The sequence below is a fragment of the Chenopodium album genome, chromosome 23, assembly GCF_948465745.1.
Source record: "Chenopodium album chromosome 23, dcCheAlbu1.1, whole genome shotgun sequence".
Classification (NCBI taxonomy): domain Eukaryota; kingdom Viridiplantae; phylum Streptophyta; class Magnoliopsida; order Caryophyllales; family Amaranthaceae; genus Chenopodium; species Chenopodium album.
In genome coordinates, this window is record NC_137856.1 from 6,697,888 (window position 1) to 6,718,024 (window position 20,137).

The 20,137-nt window shown below is 31.8% G+C and overlaps 1 protein-coding gene across 2 annotated transcripts; it reads left to right on the forward strand.

The window, feature by feature from the left end:
* Positions 1–11,439: 11,439 nt before the first annotated feature.
* Positions 11,440–18,904, forward strand: LOC145606606 (delta(12)-fatty-acid desaturase FAD2-like). 2 transcript variants are annotated; one of them, XM_081662397.1, is made up of 3 exons: positions 11,447–11,595; positions 14,044–14,140; positions 17,389–18,904. In XM_081662397.1, exon 3 carries the CDS (start codon positions 17,400–17,402, stop codon positions 18,546–18,548), a length of 1,149 nt encoding a protein of 382 aa, XP_081518523.1. In that variant the 5' UTR covers positions 11,447–11,595; positions 14,044–14,140; positions 17,389–17,399; the 3' UTR covers positions 18,549–18,904. The 2 variants fall into 2 exon arrangements, with proteins under 2 accessions (XP_081518522.1, XP_081518523.1); XM_081662396.1 differs by lacking the exon at positions 14,044–14,140 and having other exon boundaries at positions 11,440–11,595.
* Positions 18,905–20,137: the final 1,233 nt, after the last annotated feature.

The following is a 20,137-nucleotide window of genomic DNA, read 5'->3' on the forward strand; positions in this document are numbered from 1 at the left end:
TCACAAATTTTTAACATTTAGTAAAAAAAAATTGAACAATCGCAAATTAGAACATGTAATATAATAAATACAACACTATATAATAAACATCAGTTTTTTAAAAGAAGTTTGTCGGACTTGTAACAATTCTAAAGTTTTGTAATATAAACTGAACATTTACTACATATAAAATGAACATTTTTTTTTATAAAATATGAACATATAATATTGCATGTGTATGTTCAGTTTTTGTGTCGTGTTCATATCTGTTAGTGGACTAACTCAACCAAAAGGTTAAGCTGATAGTTGAGGCTCAGAAATATGTTTTATATTCTATCACTCCCCCTCACATGAAAGGCTCATTGGGCTTAAAATGTGGATGCAACACAGGCCCACCCAAACCTGGTGCGAATTAATTCCACTTTGAAGGAGGGGTGGATGAGATTCGACCCGTGACCATTGTGTCACACTGGCTCCGATACCATGTTAGTGGACCAACTCAACCAAAAGCTTAAGCTGATAGTTGAGGCCCAGGAATATATTTTATAATATATTTTTACCAAATGTTCTTTTTTTGCAAAAGTATAGACGTGGTGCACCTATTTTTAGGTGCATCATGTTTTAGGTGCACCATGGTGCACATAATAACTATTGCACAAGCTCTATTTACCTATTTTTTTTACTTATCTAAACTTAATTATTTGATCTTATATGAACTTACCTGAACTTACTAGACTTTATCAAAACTCATTGTAGTTGTAATTGAAGCTTTTTTTTTTTTTTTTTTTTTAAAGAAATCCAAGAGGAAACTAAATTTCATTAATTAAAGTCATACGACATCTAAAATGGATAAATAACGAATGAAAACATATTTTAACAAAATCAAATAAGAATTTATCAGAAAAGTGCTAAGAATCCAAATACATAGATATAACAAATTCGGCATATTCTCGATTCGTTCTCCCATACAGCTTTTTGAGTGAATGTGTCGACGCTTCAATATTTTGTGAAAAAGAAATTTCTTGTGATGATTTTGTGACGTGAATTCGAGCAATGATCAATCGTAGCCCCGTAAAAGAGACCCTGTCAAACGCAAATAACACCTTGTCATTCAAAGGAGTTCGAAAATCTTTTCTTTTTAAAATCAATCAATCAATCACTACTAGAAAAAGGCTCATTTCCGACGGAAAAATTCCGTCGTAACCACCCCAAAATCCGTCGAAAACCCGTTTCCGACGGAATTCCGTCGCAACCATTTGTCGGAAAACCCTTTGTAGGAAAATTGTCTTCTTCCGACGGAAACTCCGTCGGAAACACTTTTCCGACGGAATTTTCCCTCGAAAGAGGTTTTTCAGCATTAGGAAAATTTGTCGGAAATTTCCGACGAAATGAAATTCCGTCGGAAACTATTTTTGCGAAATTAAAAAAAATACGCCGTGCCACCACCGGCATGGCGTATCACCCACCTCTAACCACCAGCCCCATAACACATTCGACCGTTCCACTACCCACAACCACCAAAACCCCTACCAACCTAACCCTAACCCACACAAACGAGCCCAGATCTACCACCCCACCACCCACCAAAAAACCACCACCGCCACCACCAAAACAAACCATCACAACCCAAAAATTAAACAAAAAAAAGAAAAAAAAATAATAAATCCCAACCCAACACCCAGAAACCCGAATAAAAATTGAAAACAGGACAAAAAAAAAATTATAATAAAATCCCAACCCAACACTCAACACCCAAAAAATTTAAATCCCAACCCAACAACCAATAACCTGAAAAAAATGAAAACAGGACAAAAAAAAAAGATAAAAATTCAGAACAAAAAAATTAAAAACAAAAGATAAAAAAAAAAAACTGTAGATCTACTACACTTACCACAACGATTCAACCACAACAACCGAAATTTGTCTTGAAATTGGTTATATAAGGCCAAATTCGACCATGGAAACGCTAGATCTAGCATTTCCATGGTCGAACTTGACCTTAATACCATAAATTCGAAATAAAAAAAACACGCCGGAGCATTTGAAGGCTAGCTTTGTCGAAATTTAACAGCAAAGAGAAATAAGAAAGGAGTAGCGAAGGAGAGGAGAGATAAAGAGAAGAGAGGGAGACTGAAGAGAAGAGAGGGAGAAGCGTTGAGGAGAGACAGAGGAGAGATAAAGAGAAGAGGGAGAATGAAGAGAGAAGGGGAGTAGGGTGCGGCGAGAGAAGAGAGAGAAAGGGGAGCTGAAATGAAGGGTAATGGGTTAGGGTTAGCTATTTATACAAAGTTTTCTTTTCTTAAAATAAATTTAGTCAGATGCTTTTTGCGACGAAAAATTCCGTCGGAAATTAAAAACGTCGGAAATTATTTTGTTTCCGACGGATTTTTCCGTTGGAATATACTTTCCTACGAAAATTCCGTCGGAACTGTTTGAAATCCGTCGGAAATTTCCGACGGAACAAAATTTCGTCGGAAATTTCCCAGTTTGCGACGGATTTCCGGGCCCGTCGGAGAAATTCCGTCGGAAATCGGCCTATTTCTTGTAGTGAATGATGACAAAAAAAAAAGATTAATCAGTCATCAAATAAAAAGGAAGTATTCATCAATCACCAAAAAAATTATATACTTTAAAATTAATTACTTGATATAAGTCCAAAAATAAATAATACTTTAACTTTTATCACCACAAAAAACACAAAATTGTTTTTTTTATCACCAAGACTTCTAAAAATTTTATTTTACCACAAAAAAATAAATCTAAAATTGTTTTCCACCACATATTGTCAATAGATTTGTTAAATCTAACGGTTTTAAAAAGAAAAAAAATCTTTGATTTCCATGCTAAAAACATGCTCTCTAGATGTTTTAGGGGTCATTTTAACCCTTGTGTTCGATTTAAGGACAAAACATAACTGGAAATATCTCGTTTTGTGTATGTCACGCAAATTGAGGGTTTTATTAGGCAAAACAAGGCATTTGTGATAATTTTTTTTATCAGTTCTAACCTCAAAGCATATTCAAAGGGTACAAATGACCCCAAAACCATTAAAGCCATGCGTTTGGCACAAAAATCGATTTTTTTTTATATCCGTTATAGTTAAGGATTATTTTGACAGAAAGTGGTGAGTAACACTTTTTAGATTTTTATTTGGTGGTAAAACTTTAGAAATTTTAATTTGGTGGTAAAAAACAATTTCATTTGTGTGCAGTGTGTGTGTGTGTGTGTGTGTGTGGTGGTGGTGGTATATTACACAATTTCTTACAATATACTTTCTCTCTTTTTTTTTTTTAAGTTGACACATTTCTATTATCACGCTTGCCAACGCATATTTTGAAAATTTAATAACTCTAATTATCAACATTGTAAAATTATAAAAGTGAATATTTATAAAATATACATGGAGACGATTTAAACAAAATCCCACATGACTATATTTATTGTATATGTTATATGTAGATCATAAAAGCAAGTCAAAGTATAGTATGAGAAAAGTGTAAAAGTCAAACGGTGTCAACTAAAAAAATGAAGGAAGCATTTTATGTCTACACAATCAATTCTAAATTTTTAATCAATATGTCAATTTATACACCAATTTAAATTCTGATTATATATTAGTCAACTAAATTTATTTCATATGTCAAAACGAAGACTGTCAATCAAATTCATGCCATCTTCTATCTACGTGGGACATGTTTGGGATGAATATGCCTCGACAAGAGTAAAGGAGGGAATTTGATGAAATATCTAAATAACTACTCGTACTAGATAATAAGTTAATAACTAATACTCCATGCAATTTGTACCCAAAAAAAATCACCTCGTGCATTAGAGATAGTAATTTTTTCTTAATTTCTTTATTTGTGGCTCAGACACTTGAGTGAAAAAGGTAATGAATCCTCACTCTCAAAAGTGTTTCTAGTGGGAATTGAATCCCCAACTTTATTCAAACTTGCAAAGTATAATCTTTCGCACTAGATTAATCTTAGTTTGGTGATCATACAGCCATATACGAAGTATATGTAGAACGAGTCAATGAGTATTATTGTACTATCTTTCTAGCAAATCTCCCCCGGCCCTCATCACTTTTAACTAGCTAGCTTAGCTACGGCTTCACCGAAGTAGCACAAGCATACCATTGACGACCTACATGTCTAATTGTCTGTAAATCAATTCTTTAAAGTTGATGAACGAAAAAAAAGACAACTTTTTTACAAATTGGTTAAAATCAATATCCTAAGTACTTATTAGCTATAGTCTCTATATAAAATCAACTAAATGCATGTCAATTTTGTCATTGATGCTCTTAATGAGTATGCCTTATGGGTAGGGAGAAAAAATGAGTAAGAGAAAATGTGGAACACATATACGTCATCTTTTAGGATGTGCACCATGAACACCATACATATTTTGTGTATACGATTACTAGTTTGTTATCTCATGCTATATTTATATATGAAACCATACGAATATACAATATCAATTTCGTAAAGCGGGTGATTCACAAGGTACATATACAAGAATAAGTCGCATATCAACATCCTAATACAGTAGGATATGTACTTCCTCCGTTCTTTTTTACTTGATCCGCTTTGACTTTTACACTATTCACCACCCCTTCTTTAACCGTCTTTTGTGAATAATATGTAAGGAAAAAAAATTCATGTGAGATCTTTTTGAATTCGTCTCAATAAGTACTATCATAATATATAACTTTTATAATTTTTTACTTATGGAGAATTAAAGTTATTGATCGTTAAAGTTTTGCATTGGCAAGCGTGATAAAAAAAACAGGTTAAGTAAAAAAGAACAGAGGAAGTAGGTTATAATAAGTAGGAGATTGACATGCCTTGCCCTTTTAGGATATTTCAGCTATTCAAATTAAACAAAATGATAGCAGATTCATACAAGTCAAAAATTAGGGCTGCCAAGTGTTTGATGTTTCAAGGTAAGATAGGCAACAACAAACGTGAATTGCACTTCTTTAAAAAATTTCAGTCCATTTAATTTGCGCTTTGATAACCAAGTGTTTAAATTTAATGTCCCAACATATAACGGTCCAAATATCGCATTATTTGCATCTGATAACTTGACAAGTCCTAATTCTATGAGACTATGACAATTGACAAAGATACGTAGTATGTACGACAGTATGAGTAAAAAATTAGTCAACTTTACCTTATTACGGGTATACCGTATATGGGTTGGTTTTGGTAAAACTTAAGCCTTGTTTACTTTACTTTATTTTTTGTTATTGAAATTATCTGGATCTGGTCTAATTTGATTTGAATTTATCTGAGCTGGTATAATCTGATCTAAGTGTCTAATTTGACCAAACTTGAACCTAAATCTTATTAGATTCGTAATAATGTGTATTTTATTAATAAGTAATTTTCATAATTTTTTCATTATGAAATCAAAGATGTTTAGCGATAAAAATTGCACATAAAACAATGATCTGATGTGAACTTATTTTTACAGATATGAACTTATTTTTTCTGAAATAAGTTAAATTAAGTTGAACTAATTAAGGGTCTGTTCTGTTCACCTTATTTTCACTTAATTCAAGTATAATAAATTCAGTTAAGTTCATATCAGGTTTAATAAGTCTGATAAGGGTTACCCAAGTACAAATTACAACTAAAATAAGTTCAAATAAGTTCAAATAAGTTCAGATAAGTTCAGATCAATGAAAATCAGGTGAATATAACACACCCTAAAAAAGGCTTAGAATTTATATTACAAGTAGGTAAATTGGAGATGAATGCATATATACACTTCGTATAAAATAGACAATGCATTTTTTTTTTTTTTGATGTTTAACTAGACAATGCATGTGACTCTAAGAGCAAAGCCAATGGTTGCCCAAATCAATGGTGGTCATCAACTTTTTTATTAATATCTCTCTCTTCCATCTCATCCATGCCCAATCACCATGCCCATTTATGCCCATTGGTTGCCCTATGATCTTAATATTCATCACTAATTAAGAAAATAAAAAAATAAAAATAAAAAACCGACAGCCCACTCATACTATGACAAGTGGCACATACATATTGTTTGCCCACCCTTTGCCAATGGTCATGGCCATGGCCATGACCTGGTCATTAGGTTTCTCTCTCCTAAAGTATCATCTTTTGAGTTTTTTAATATTTTTTTTCTTTCTCTCTCTTGATGCCCACTTTAAATGGGCAACCATTGGCTTTGCTCTAAGTGGCATGTCTATGAATGGGCTGATAGTCTGTACTAATATATTAAAAAACGTTCCTAAATAAGTTTAGATATCACATGTCACTCTTTAATTCAGGCCATCCACATTCAATATATTAAAAACTTATTTTATTAGTACTTATTTTATTTTGTTTGAATTTTTAAAACCTATTCTATTAGAACATATATTTTTGAACTTATTATATCTACTAGTAAAATCTATCTATCTATACTATATACTCCCTCCGTCCTAAATTACATTCCTACTTCTCTCTATTATGTAAAAAATAAATGTGAGAAATAGAAATGTAATTTAGGGACGAATGGAGTACTAAAGTAATCACCACAGCGATCCCTTAAGTACACGTGTCGCATTCAAAATAAAAGTTTTTCCGTCAGAAACTTTTTTTTTCCCCTTAAAAATAAAATGATAAAAAAGTTAATGACTAAAAACTTTCAATTATTTTTTAAAATATTTTGAATTACATATCTCACAAGAGGAGTTTTAAGGCTAGAAATCAATCAATCAATATATATATATATATATATATATATATATATATATTATATATATATATATATATATATATATATATATATATATATATATATATATATATATATATATATATATATATATATATATATATATATATATATATATATATATATATATATATATATATATATATATATATATATATTTAAACTCATGGCAAGGATTGTAATCTTGCCATGTGTTACCAATCTTACCATGTGTCGTCATGTCACTTATATTGATTACTAATATCACAAAAATTTATTATTTGCTAGCATTAATATTTGAACCCATAAGCCATAACCTTTATATTCATTAAAATTGAACTTTGATCACCACTCCAATGACACATCTTATATGATAATACAGTTGTATTAAAAAGAGTTATTTATGTTCGTAAATTCTAGTATTATAACCGTGAACTTATATGTGGATATCATAACAATAATATGATTAGAAATTTATTTTCGTTTCTTTCTGTTACTCAACCATAATTCATATAGGTGTTAATTAAAATATGTAACCCAAAAATGCAATACAATTTTACAGGTTTTTTCTTTTTATCACAAAATATATTTACTCAAAGGAAGTTATTATGACAACTGATTAATAAAAAAAATTCGTTTTGACTACTACATATTAAAAAATGAATTTTGATGTTCAATTATATTTACAAAATTTAACAAATGATAAAACCACCAATTTATTTCTCTTTATTTTGTTATAAAAAATACAAACAATGACCCGGGGCATCGCTTTTATTTATTTATTTATTTGAATTCTAATTTTTTTTTAAAAAAAGTCATTTTATCTATTTAAATTAATTTCATTTTAATTAACTTTAATTATTTACAAGTCTTATTATTATGAAATCCGTGCAATGTACAGGATAAAAACTAGTTATTCATATATTTGAACTTACTTCATTTTCTTTAATCCCACCATTTTGTGGGTCAGTCCATGTTTAATTAGCTCTAAAGTTTCGGTGAATATGTGTCGTTTGGGAGGGTTATCAAGGCAAGAAGACTGCTAAGGTGTCGTTTATATGGGTATATAGCTTACATGATATGGAGAATGAAAGGAAGATCAATGTCAAGCAATACAATCTAGATGATCTATTACACTCATTTACAAAGGCACTACATCCAAAATTTCAATAGCTTTGTGTACATGATTGACATATAAAGTCATCAAGATCTACAGTACAGGTACATTAATTTAAGGAGCCCTATGTGTTATGTACCCTTTTTTTTTTCTTTCTTTTTTTTTTTTTTTTTCTAATACAGTATATAGTACGTAGTATAATGGTTAGAAAAAAGTAAACATTAGAAACCCTACTCACGAAGTTTTTTTTCTAATACAGTATATAGTACGTAGTATAATGGTAAGAAAAAAAAGTAAACATTAAAACCCTACTCACGAAGTCACGAGGGGAATTCCTAATGTGTAATTAATCTCTTTCATTTGTTCACGTTATCTTAGATAGTTTATTTATACAAGATTTTAATAACGTAGAAACATATTCTTCATATATATATCTACAACAACATTGAAATTAAAGCTCTACACTTTATCCCATTTTTCAAATGTAAGGATTTTAATGAGGTAGAAAATTATCACTTATTTTACGTTGGAATTCGTTCAAGAGAGTGTTGTAATGTGTGTGAATATGCGTAGTGAATGGATTATAAGTTTTATCGCCAAATAGCTGCCACCCAAAACCTCGTACTTGGTCGAATAATACTCCCTCCGTATTTTAATAAACGTTACACTTTAATCAGTCCATAGTTTTAGACAATTTATTTAACTTAAATAGCATAAGAATTAAGTAGGGTAGTTGGAGTATTAAATAATTGTAAAAAAAAATAGTGAGGTTTAAAATTTATTAACAAGTAATAAATGTGAGAGGAAAATAATACTCCCTCCGTCCCTAAATTACATTCCTGTTTGGAAATTACACGAGAATTAAAGAGGGAAGAATAAGACAAATAACAATAATTAGATAATGCAATGGGAAGTACAAAGATAGATTAGTTATTACTAATGACATGTCATCAATCCTCTAAAAAAAAGGACCAATCACATGCTCCTAATTAAAAATTTTTAACCAATCATATTTATTGTAATTTGGCACAAGGATTACGAGTGAGATTAGGTAAGGATGAGTGATGAGAAAACATTAAATATAAAACAGAAAAAAGAGAGTTGATTTACTAAAAAAAACTTGCCAAAAATAGAAAGGAGGAATGTAATTTTGGAATACCAAAAATAGAAAGGAGAATGTAATTTAGGGACGGAGGGACTAATAATAGAGTATAAAAAAATAAGGGTTTTTCTAAGCTATGCCCCTAAGATATTCGAGTTTCTAAGGTGTACCCATGTTTTTTCAAGTTTCTAAGCCGTGCCCTTCAACTCCTTATCAATATTAAAATGTACCCTTATTAGTTGTTTAAAAGTTATTTGAGAGTGTGATTTCGTGTCTTCAGTTTTCATTATTAGGGTTGCGGTGGTTAAGATTTCTTTCTCCTACCATTTCCTTACCTTTTATTATCTTTCTATTAAATTTATAGTTAACTTTAGGTGACGTGGAAGTCCCAAGGAGGATACCATTCATTAATGGTAGTGAATTGAGGGGCACAACTTAGAAACTTGAAAAAGTATGGGCACACCTTAGAAACTCGAAAACCTTAGGGGTATAGCTTAGAAAAACCCAAAAAATAATTATGGATTTAGGTGGGACCATAAGAGAATAAAGATATAATATTAAAATGTATTTTTTGCTAAAATAAAAAAAGTAGAACACTTATTAAAATACGACCACTTTTGATTAGTGTAACACATATTAAAACACGGAGGGAATATAAAACGAAGAGAGTACACAATAATTAAACTTGTTATTATTTGCTCCTTTTTTTTTTCAAAGCTTGTCCAATATCAAATTATAGATGGAATCATATTTATTGGTTATTTACTTAGGGCCTGTTCACTTCAGACTAATTTCAGTTCAGTTTAGCTCAGTTCTGTTCAGCTTCAATCAGTTCAGTTAAATTAAATGCAGTTCAACTCCTAATTTTCTTCTCTCATAAAATATTCATTTAAGCTCTATTCAGTTCAGTTCAGTTCAGTTTCAATCAGTTCAATTCAGCTCAATTCAGTAAAAGTGAACATGCCCTTATTTATAATTCAAGTAAAGCTTTTTTCAATTTGTTAGTTTTAGTTTAAGTTTCTAAACTAGTGTGTAGCCCAGGTTACCATTTTAATTAAGTTGTTTCTTAATTAAGAAATTTATTATCATCTTGAATTTATTATAATTAGGGTATTATGAATCAATAAAGCATATGTTGTTTGAGTATGTATGTTGTGCACAAGTAGTGTTAAACAAAAGGTTACTAATTAACAACATGTATAAAAAAAAAAAAAAACAGTTTTTAACTTTATATTGTTTGGGAAATGTTGATTTTATTTCTCGTAATTTTTTTTCAAACTGCATATCTTGTTTTTCCTTTTAAATTGACGCATGTCATTTATATTATTTGTATAGATGACATGTATTATTGTTGGTTAAGATGGTAAGAAGTTACTCCAAATTAAATTAGATCTTATTTCCTCAAGGTTTGATGTAACATAATGCTAGTTGAGTGATAAATGACATGACACAATAATATTGCAAGAACGGGGGGAAATGACATGGCACATAAATAATTTTAGGAACGTTTTTAATATATAAAATAAAAATAAAGTATAGAAAAGTACTTTCTATAATTTTTTTTGTTATACTTAACATGAAATATTGCATCAACAACAGTGTAAATAACATATCGTTCAAAAAAAATAAAATAATAATAATTATTTAACACGATATCTTTGTTGAGCTTCAAAGTTGGAGGTGAATCAAGGTGTCCAATCGTGTAGGGTGTGCCATTATTAAGTTAGGGTCATGGGGAGAGTTGGGGTAACACAAGACATCAAGACCGACATCAGTTAAGGTGGTTGAATCAGTGAATTCGAGGCTGGGTTAAAAAAGGTCAACCCAATAAGAATGAGTTGTGGTGGTAGGTGTAGGTGAGTTGCTCTATGTTAGGGCGAGTCAATAAGGGTCTAGTGGATCAACTGGATTAAAACTTAAAACTTCAAAAGGGATTTGATGGGTCAAGTGGAATACAAGCCATACAAGTTCAAGTAGTAATTTATTTTTTGTTGACTCGTTTGTACAGAGCATTACGTCTTTGACAGAATTTGTTTTTGCTCGAGCTATCTTCTTTGCAAAAAGTAGTGGTAACTAATAAGGCCGTTAGATCTGAAAATAGTGGTCGAATTATAAACAAATCATGTCATTAAAAACAAATCAATCCAAATATTCTATGTAATTAATAAAAAAAAAAAAATAAAATAAATTGTCCTCAAATAGGAATGATCTCACGTGACGACAGAAGATATTTTGGGTAGAAAGAAAGAGTGGAGATGTTACGCTTTAGCAATGTCCAGCATACAAAATCGCAACCAACTTAATAAAAAAGGAAAAATAAAAATAAAATTGATATTTAAATAACTCCCATATAAACGGCAGATACTGCAGCACACATACATACACTCATCTCCATAGACTCCATACACCCAATCATAATCTAACACGTGTTAAAGCCAATTCATACACTTGTTAACAAATGGGACCCACTTTGTAGGAGGGAAATCACAGGTTAAAATCCTCCCTTCCCCCCTTCCCTTTTTCCTCCTCATTGCAGGCCGCGTACTTCGGCCTCTCCTCACTTTTTCTTCTTCCTCAACAAAAATTAAATTAAACAGTCGAATTTTAATCACAGATTTCGAGGTTGAAGAAGAAGAAGAAAATCGTCATTCTTAATTTACAGGTATATACAATTATTCATACACATCTTTCAATCTTCTGCACAAAAAAAAAAAAAAAAAAAAATCGTTGATCTTATGGTTTATTTTCAGTTGTTCTGTATGAAATTTCGCTTCTTTAATTGGAATTTGATCGTAATATTGATTGATTGTTTGAATTATTGATGATGATAATTGATGAATTTTCTTAGATGAGATATACTATGAATCGATGGAATGGTGGTATGATTTGATGGATTGAGTGTATATGATTGAATTAGAGGAGAATGTGATTGAGTTGAGATCTAGATCTGGGTAGATCTTTGGTTGTTTCTATGGTGCATTGTTTATCAATTTTTTTTTTTTTTTTTTTAAAATTTGTATTTTCTCTCTCCTCTGTTTTTTGTTATTGGAAAGTGTGCAATTGATTCCGATTGTTATTACGTCGTCGTTTTAGATTACCGATTGTTGATTTGATTGAACCTAATTTTCCTTGGGATGTACTGTGTCATTACTACGTCGTCGTTTCAGAGTTACCGATTTTCAATAATACATCGTCGTTTCCGAGTTGCCGTTTTTTGGGCGAATTACGTTTATTTTTATTTTTTTTTTTGAAACAAAATTACGTTTATTTGATTCTACTGATATTTTCAAGTTTAATTTTTTTATTTAAAAAAACTACAAAATATAAAAAGCAAAATGATAAATTTAAATTAATTTTTTTTTTTACTAGTATTACTCGTATTATATTACGTATTAAATTCAGGGAATCGTAGTGGTATGTGATTCACATGTGACTATGATTCTCTGCTTCGGCACTTTTTTCTGTCAAAAAGCTTGGCGTAAATTCTGCCTTATTTTTCGATTTTTCGTGTTTAATTTTTTTCTTGGGATATTTTAAGACAATTTATGTGATTTTATTAATAATAATTTATAAAAATAAATTAAAAATTTTAAAACCATCATACAGTAGTATTTTTAGGAGTACTTGTAAGAAATTGCATGTTGAAAAGTCTTATTGCATCTATATTTTTGTGATGTTTTTTTTACTTGCTTATTTCAAATTTGAGCTTAAGGCGAAACTTTACCTTATCACGCTAAAAAAAAAGAAAATCCTTTTCAATTAACAATATTATCTCACTATTTTTCTTATCATGTTTTATTAACAAATGATAAACAATTTACTACTTTCTTTGTGTTTTTAGATGAAACGCTTTAAAATTTACATTATTCATGCGTTACACTTTATACTATTTTATTTTTAGTGGTTTGTTAGATTCATTTGAATTTTAGTTTTTCAATATCAAGTTTTAGTTAAATTTTTTCATATTGATGTTAAAAGATTAATTGGTGGAAGGTTTCTTGACTAGCGAAAACAAAAATTGTTACAGACTATGTTTAAAGGAGCAAAAAGTGTTACAAAAAGTGAATCAATAAGATCTTTTGTAACACTTAATGTTACTTAATGTTAATTGATTGTTTGAAAACAATTAGTGTTAATTGATTTGTTGATTAACCAGAAATATGTAACAAGTTAACAACTAATGAATTTGTGATGTTTGTGCATAATTTTGGAAATTTGGATATTGGGATATACGGATAGAGTATCAATGAGTCTGTCGAGCTATAATATTATAACGATAATTATGTTTCACGTTTAATATTTAATACGAGTATATTGTAATATATGTCATTTACTATGCAATTAATTGGCATACCTAATCAAATTAATGAAAATATTGACTAATTAAGAGATTTGGTAGATAGTGAGGTAATACTGCATATAAATATGTAGGGAAATTATTTAAATTAGAATTTGTTTTTGCTTACAATAGCATGGTATTGCCCACATTTTTTGGAGGGAAGTGTTTGGGAATTTATTGCTTATGTGAGGTGTGGGCAGGGTAGCTCTACACCATATTTTCTCCTGACATATATGTGCTGTTAATGGAAGGGAATGACCTTAGTTTAGTTTGGCTCAAATTATTGGGACCCATGTCATATACTTGTTACATGGACTCTTCATTTCATCTTAAGTACCACTCGGACATGGGTGCGACACATGAATTCTTGGACATGTACCCACGTCAGACATAGATACCAGAGTCTATGTAACATAGGTGATACATCTGTGGACTCACCAGCTGGGGTTCTGCATGATGCTATGGTTACGTGTCTAAAGTCTTGGCTGTGTAATAATCGAGGGATGATAAATAAATCTCTGAAATTAGAGTCTTGGCTGGGGGATTTTGTGTTACATGAATTTTGTTCAGATATGTTTAGAGGTATTGTGGATTGTAGTGAATTAGCCTGACTAGTACAGGTAATTTGCGGATGAGATTTGCTTAACATACGTCGTTTTCGGAGATTTATAGTGGAGGTGTGTGATGAGTATTTTAAGCACTTATGGTGCAGCTTAGGCCAAAATCAGCTGAAGTTGGGACCAATTTGATTCGTTTTGGTGGATCCTGCAGGGGTCTTGTTTGCACTTGTGGTGCAGCTTAGGCCAAAATCAGCTGAAGTTGGGACCAATTTGATTCGTTTTGGTGGATCCTGCAGGGGTCTTGTTTGGTACGTTTTCTTCGAGGCAGGGAAAGTTGATTAATATCATTAGGATATGAGCATTTTTGAGTTATTTAAGGGTCTGTAGAACAATTTATCAAACGCTTTTGGGCACGCTTAGGATTAGAATTGTACTACATGCTAATCTTGGAAGTTGTTTTAGTGCATTACCATTTAGTGATGAAGAAAATTAAATTGCGCGTAGATTTGGAATTGTTGGGTTCAATGTATACTTACAATTATTGTGGTAGATTTGAATTTTCTGGGTTTATTTGGTTGAAGTACGAAAAAGAAAATTATATTTGCAGCTTGCAGTTGTTGGCCACAAATATTAAACTAAATGTAAAGTGAAAAATATATACAGAGTAGTTTTAATTTTTAATTTAATAAGGGAAAGAATGGCTGGCAATATTGTCTTATTTTTTGGCTGTTGGCTGTTGCTTATTGATGATCACATGGAGAGGACCACGACTGATCTATATTTATATTCTGTACGGAGTAATTAATTTTTTTTAAAATTCATTTAGATTGGAGTTTTGGCCTTTTTGGGAGCAGTTGCATGTTGTTGTACATTTGCTTATTTTAGTCAAGTTGGTATCATTATGTTTTCTACTTCCAAATCAGTAAGGCACTTGATTTAGAAGAAATTAATTAATTATTTGTCTCATGTTTGCTTACATGCTTTTGAGGGTTTAAAGTAACGAGGAAAAAAGCAAGAAACAAAGTTTTTTTTTTTTTTTAAAAAAAAAAGAGAGAAAGTTGAGATCCGAGAATAGCAACTTAACTCCCTCCCTCCATCTCTATATGTTGTTTTAGAATTGACGTTTTTGTGAGACAATAATTATAAAAAGTAGAAACATTTTACGATAAAGATTATACTATGTGAAGATATGCTCTTTTAGAGTTTCATTGCGTTATTTTAATTTATTTTGCGTATAATTTTTTCTCTTTGTACTTAATTTTTCTAATATTACCTAATCTAATCTTTTATTTTTCTACATTGATTTCATTTGAACTTATAACAAACTACATAAATTAGGATGGACAGAAAAAATAAGGCCAATAATTTGTAACTGATGGGGGACATCGTTTAGAATTTTGATTTGAAAACGGCGTATTGAGGGAAGAAATTGAAAGTTTTTGCTTCTAACTTGAGCAGTCAGTACAATAAATACTACAGTACCTGAGAAAGTGATGGAGTTTTTAGGCAATAAAGGCGGCTTCAATTCGTATATCTCAAATTCTCAAGTATTTGACAAGTTGGGCCAATCAAGATTTTGTCAAAGCTCCATTAATTGGGTGTTGTTTTTTATTTTTTCATTTTTACCACGTTTATTGACTGATATCTCTTTTCAACGTAATAGACCACTGTTTCTTTGATAGTTAAAGCACAACCAATTTGTACTACCCCTTGTTTTTTTTATTGATACATATTTTTCAGGCATAAAGGAAGAGTACAAAAGGTAAAAGTACTTACAAGGTGGTTTAGTGATGACGTGAGATTAGATGGGTAATTATGTTTAATCAAGGATATACAAGTAATTTTTCCAAGGTCTGTTTATAGAGATATAATGAGACCGAGGGAGTATCTTAAGTATCTCAAAAGCAAGTTTTAATGTTATGTTTGTACTTTTTACCAAAATTTAGATGTACCCGGTTATACTCATGTTAATATGATATGACTTTAGAGGTTATTATAATTAGTGTGAACCAATGAGCTATAAGGTTAAATAAGATAGTGAGGGCTGATTCATGTTTGACAGTGAAGCTATAAGGGGCTAGAAGGGAGAATCTAGTTGGGCCAAAGTGTTTTGGATTTTATTCTCACACTGATTTTTTGCTTAAAATGTCAAAATCTAGTTCTTATCAGTTATTATCAATGATTAGTGATGAAAGGGATACCCCTTCAATTAATTTTTTGTGGGGTGAATAGGATTGAAATTTATTCCTTTTTGAGACTGATTGAGGTGATATATTCTACGTCTTTTGTAATGTCCTTGTTTGATTTTAATAACATCAAGATTACGCGGAAGTTAGGACCGTGACTGATATTAAATGCTAACACAACTAGTTAACGGTGCTCAAAGAGTTTTGTTTTTTATATTTATGCTCTAGCTTGTTTAGGTACTATCGTCATATGCTTCAAATAATAACGTAGCCTTACTCCTAAATTACTTTTTACTAGTTTTTTTGGTGATGTAATGGGTTCGTGATTATTTTATTCTTGCATCGTAGTTTTTGTAAGTTACTTTCAACTGTTTAGGGAGGGGAAGGGGAAGTGGAAGTGGAAGTGGAAGTGGAACTGGGTATATTAGGCTAATAAGAGTGTTCAGTGCTCAGTTTGAAAATAGAGTTTGAGAAGGAAATAGTAGTTATTTTTTTAAAAAAAAAAATTAGTTTTTTGTTTTAAATAGGAAGGGGATATAGTCCACACAAGAACTGCCAAATTCCTATTTTAAGTTATTACTATAGATTTCCTTATGAAGATAATCTCCTTGTGTGCCTAGAAATAGCCTAAAGCAGAGTAATGTAATTTTTGCTCATATTCATTTTCAAATGAGCAAATTGAGGGTGGATGTGTTCCGAGGTCGGTACAGATACATTTAGGTGCATAATAAACAGATTGTTTGCCAATTAAATGCTTGATTATGTAGTCATAGACCACTTTTTCTATGTAAATGGCGATGTCAATAAGGGGTAGGGACTGGTTAGAGTGAATGGTGGGCAAATAGCTGTGGGGTATGAGTTCCATTATGTAGACAAATTGCTTGTTAGGCCGAAAGCCTAAAATGGGCAAAGGGGTTTAATAAATTGTCGAATTTATTGTGTCTTATTTTGTATTAGTTGTGCTAGTGTACTTTCGTCGTCTTCTGTTTAGGGAATGCTCTCCTTCATGATTAAGACGTATTGCTTCCTAATTATCTTTCCCATTTAGTTTTATTTTATTATGATGTTAGCTTTTTGGCATTTTACTCTTATATTAAGGAGTGGTGGATACAAATTTGTAATTTGATGTCAAAGAAATGTTCTAATAATACTTGTGTAGTAGTTCCGTTCAGATTTTATTTACAGGAATTTGTGCTATAAGTGTAGGACCTTGTACCTCAGCAACCGTCCATTTTTTGCAGTATATGCTTGTTTTTGTGGAATATGCCTGCGTTGTAGTGGAGCCAATGCATTTTTATTTTGGCTCTTATGTACCATGGAATCAATTGTATGAATGATGTCATATTGATGTTCATATTTCCCTGTTTCAGCTGCAAGGACAATGGGTGCTGGTGGGCGATCAATCCCTCCTACGACGAGAAAGGAGAAGTCTGATGTACTGAACAGAGTGCCTTATGAAAGACCACCATTTACTCTAGGCCAAATCAAAAAAGCCATCCCACCTCATTGCTTCCAACGCTCTGTCCTACGATCTTTCTCTTATGTTGTTTATGATTTCATCATTGCCTTCATCCTCTACTATGTTGCCACTAACTACATCAACCTCCTCCCAAAGCCTTTCAACTACCTGGCCTGGCCTGTCTATGGGTTTGTCCAAGGTTGTGTTCTTACCGGTGTTTGGGTTATAGCCCATGAATGTGGCCACCATGCCTTCAGTGATTATCAGTGGCTCGATGACACTGTTGGTCTAGTTCTCCACTCACTTCTCCTAGTGCCATACTTCTCCTGGAAATACAGCCACAGGCGCCATCACTCCAACACTGGCTCCATGGAAAAAGATGAAGTCTTCGTACCAAAACGAAGGGAGAACATGTCATGGTTTTCTAAGTACCTTAACAACCCACCTGGACGCATCATCACCCTTCTTGTCACTCTAACCTTAGGCTGGCCTTTGTATCTTCTCTTCAATGTGTCGGGTAGGAGATATGAGCGATTTGCTTGCCACTATGATCCTTCCTCTCCAATCTACTCAGAGCGTGAGACGCTTCAAATTTACATTTCTGATATCGGGATTTTGACAGTGGCTTATGGGCTTTTCCGCCTTGCAGTTGCCAAAGGCCTTGCTTGGGTTTTGTGTGTATATGGGGGCCCTTTGCTCGTTGTAAACGGGTTTCTTGTGCTGATTACATTCCTTCAGCACACCCACCCTTCATTGCCCCACTACGATTCGTCTGAGTGGGACTGGTTGAGAGGTGCATTGGCTACTGTGGACAGAGACTATGGGATTTTGAACAAGGTGTTCCACAACATTACTGATACTCATGTCGCTCACCATCTTATCTCTACCATGCCCCATTACCATGCTATGGAGGCAACCAAGGCTATTAAGCCTATTTTGGGCAAATATTATCAGTTCGACGGGACTCCAGTATTCAAGGCAATGTGGAGGGAAGCGAAAGAATGTATGTACGTGGAGGCCGATGAAGACGACCAGAACAAAGGTGTGCTCTGGTATAGAAACAAGATTTAAGTTGAAAATTTTAGTTTGACAGAAGCTCGGATAAATCCTAGTTTCGTAATTAGGGATTAGCCTTCTATCTTTCAAAACCCCCCATCCGTGCTAGATGTTTAGGTTGGCTGTGTGTTTGTCATTTTTTGTATGATCTGCAAAATTCATGAACTAGTACCCCATAATTGTTGATCATTGTCATAGAGCTAGAATTTTGCCAGGCAAGTTGGGGGTTCTTTGTTATTGTTGTTTCTGCAATAATCTTGTGATCCTTTCAAGTGCCTTGATTTCTTGGCATTCTATGTTTGGGACACAATTATTTGTCAATTTTTGATTGTTGTATAAGTTTTAATGAATTTTCTACTACGATTATTATATCGAGTGATTGTCTTACTATAATTTAAAGTTGTGTATTGACAAACTTTAAAATCTCTTCTTTCGCATTCATCGTTTAGTAAGACAACCTATAACAATTACTTAGTACAGCTGGGTTATGAACTCATTTCGGGGATGATTGACATTGAATGAACAATTTTTTTTTTTTTTTTTTTTTTTTTTTTTTTTTTCACTTTTAACATTTAAAAGAATACAGCAATTTTTCAGTCCTTTAGATCAATCTTGTGCATTTTTAGAACATGGTTTAATCAAGCGAAAAGAGATTCTCTATTTCCAATTTTCCATTGCTTGTGTAACTATTGCACTCCGATTAAGAGAGTTATAATTGATAATGAGACAACTTTGATCCTTAATTAATAATTGCGCGTGACAATGAATTTTGTATGGATGATGCACTATTAATCCGTAAAGGCACTAATAGTGGTAGATGAATAAGATTATGGCTCATTGATGGGCAAGGGAGGAGGTATTAATTCTATTTTTGTTTTTTAACAAAAATAAATAATTATAATTATAAATGTAGTACATACATAGAATCGTGCCAATTTTTATTTTTTATTTCACAAAAAGATACCGATTTCTATAGGTTTTGTAAAATTTGACATAACCAACCTTCAATTTAGGGACTAATCTGATTAACTGAGCTAACCTGAGCTGAATTGAACTGAACTTATTAGAGCTGAATTGAACTAAACTGAATATTTTATGAGAGTAGGAAATTAAGAACGGAACTGAACTTATTGGAAATGAACTGAACTGAACTGAATTGAAAATAATCTGAAGAGAACAGGCCCATAGTCATCATTAAACTGACGTATATTCTCCGTTCCACTCGAATTCTACTCTTATATGTAGTAATCATTGGCGATTGATTCAACACTTAAATAATTGCCTAAGGTCCTAAGAAATGTGTTTTTATCATGAAAAATTCCCTCAAAACGTTTTTCGTGCATGGAAAGGCAATTTATGATAAATTGAAATTCACTAACCGACCCATCATACATTGTCCATCATCGGTCATTTTTGTGAAAGGGCAGTATAATATGTTGCGATTTTCATCAACCTATACCGACACATTACAAGCCACAACCAAAAAAAAAAAAAAAAAAAAAAGGATAAAGTTGATAAAGTGATTGAGGCATTAAACATATCAAGAATTAATGAAAGTCAAATACTTTTAAAAGGATTGATTAATTTTTGGTGCGTTGGTGTTA

What these genes read in the sequence shown, in the direction of transcription:
- LOC145606606 (XM_081662396.1), top strand. Translation starts at nt 17,400, where the DNA reads ATGGGTGCTGGTGGGCGATCAATCCCTCCTACGACGAGAAAGGAGAAG.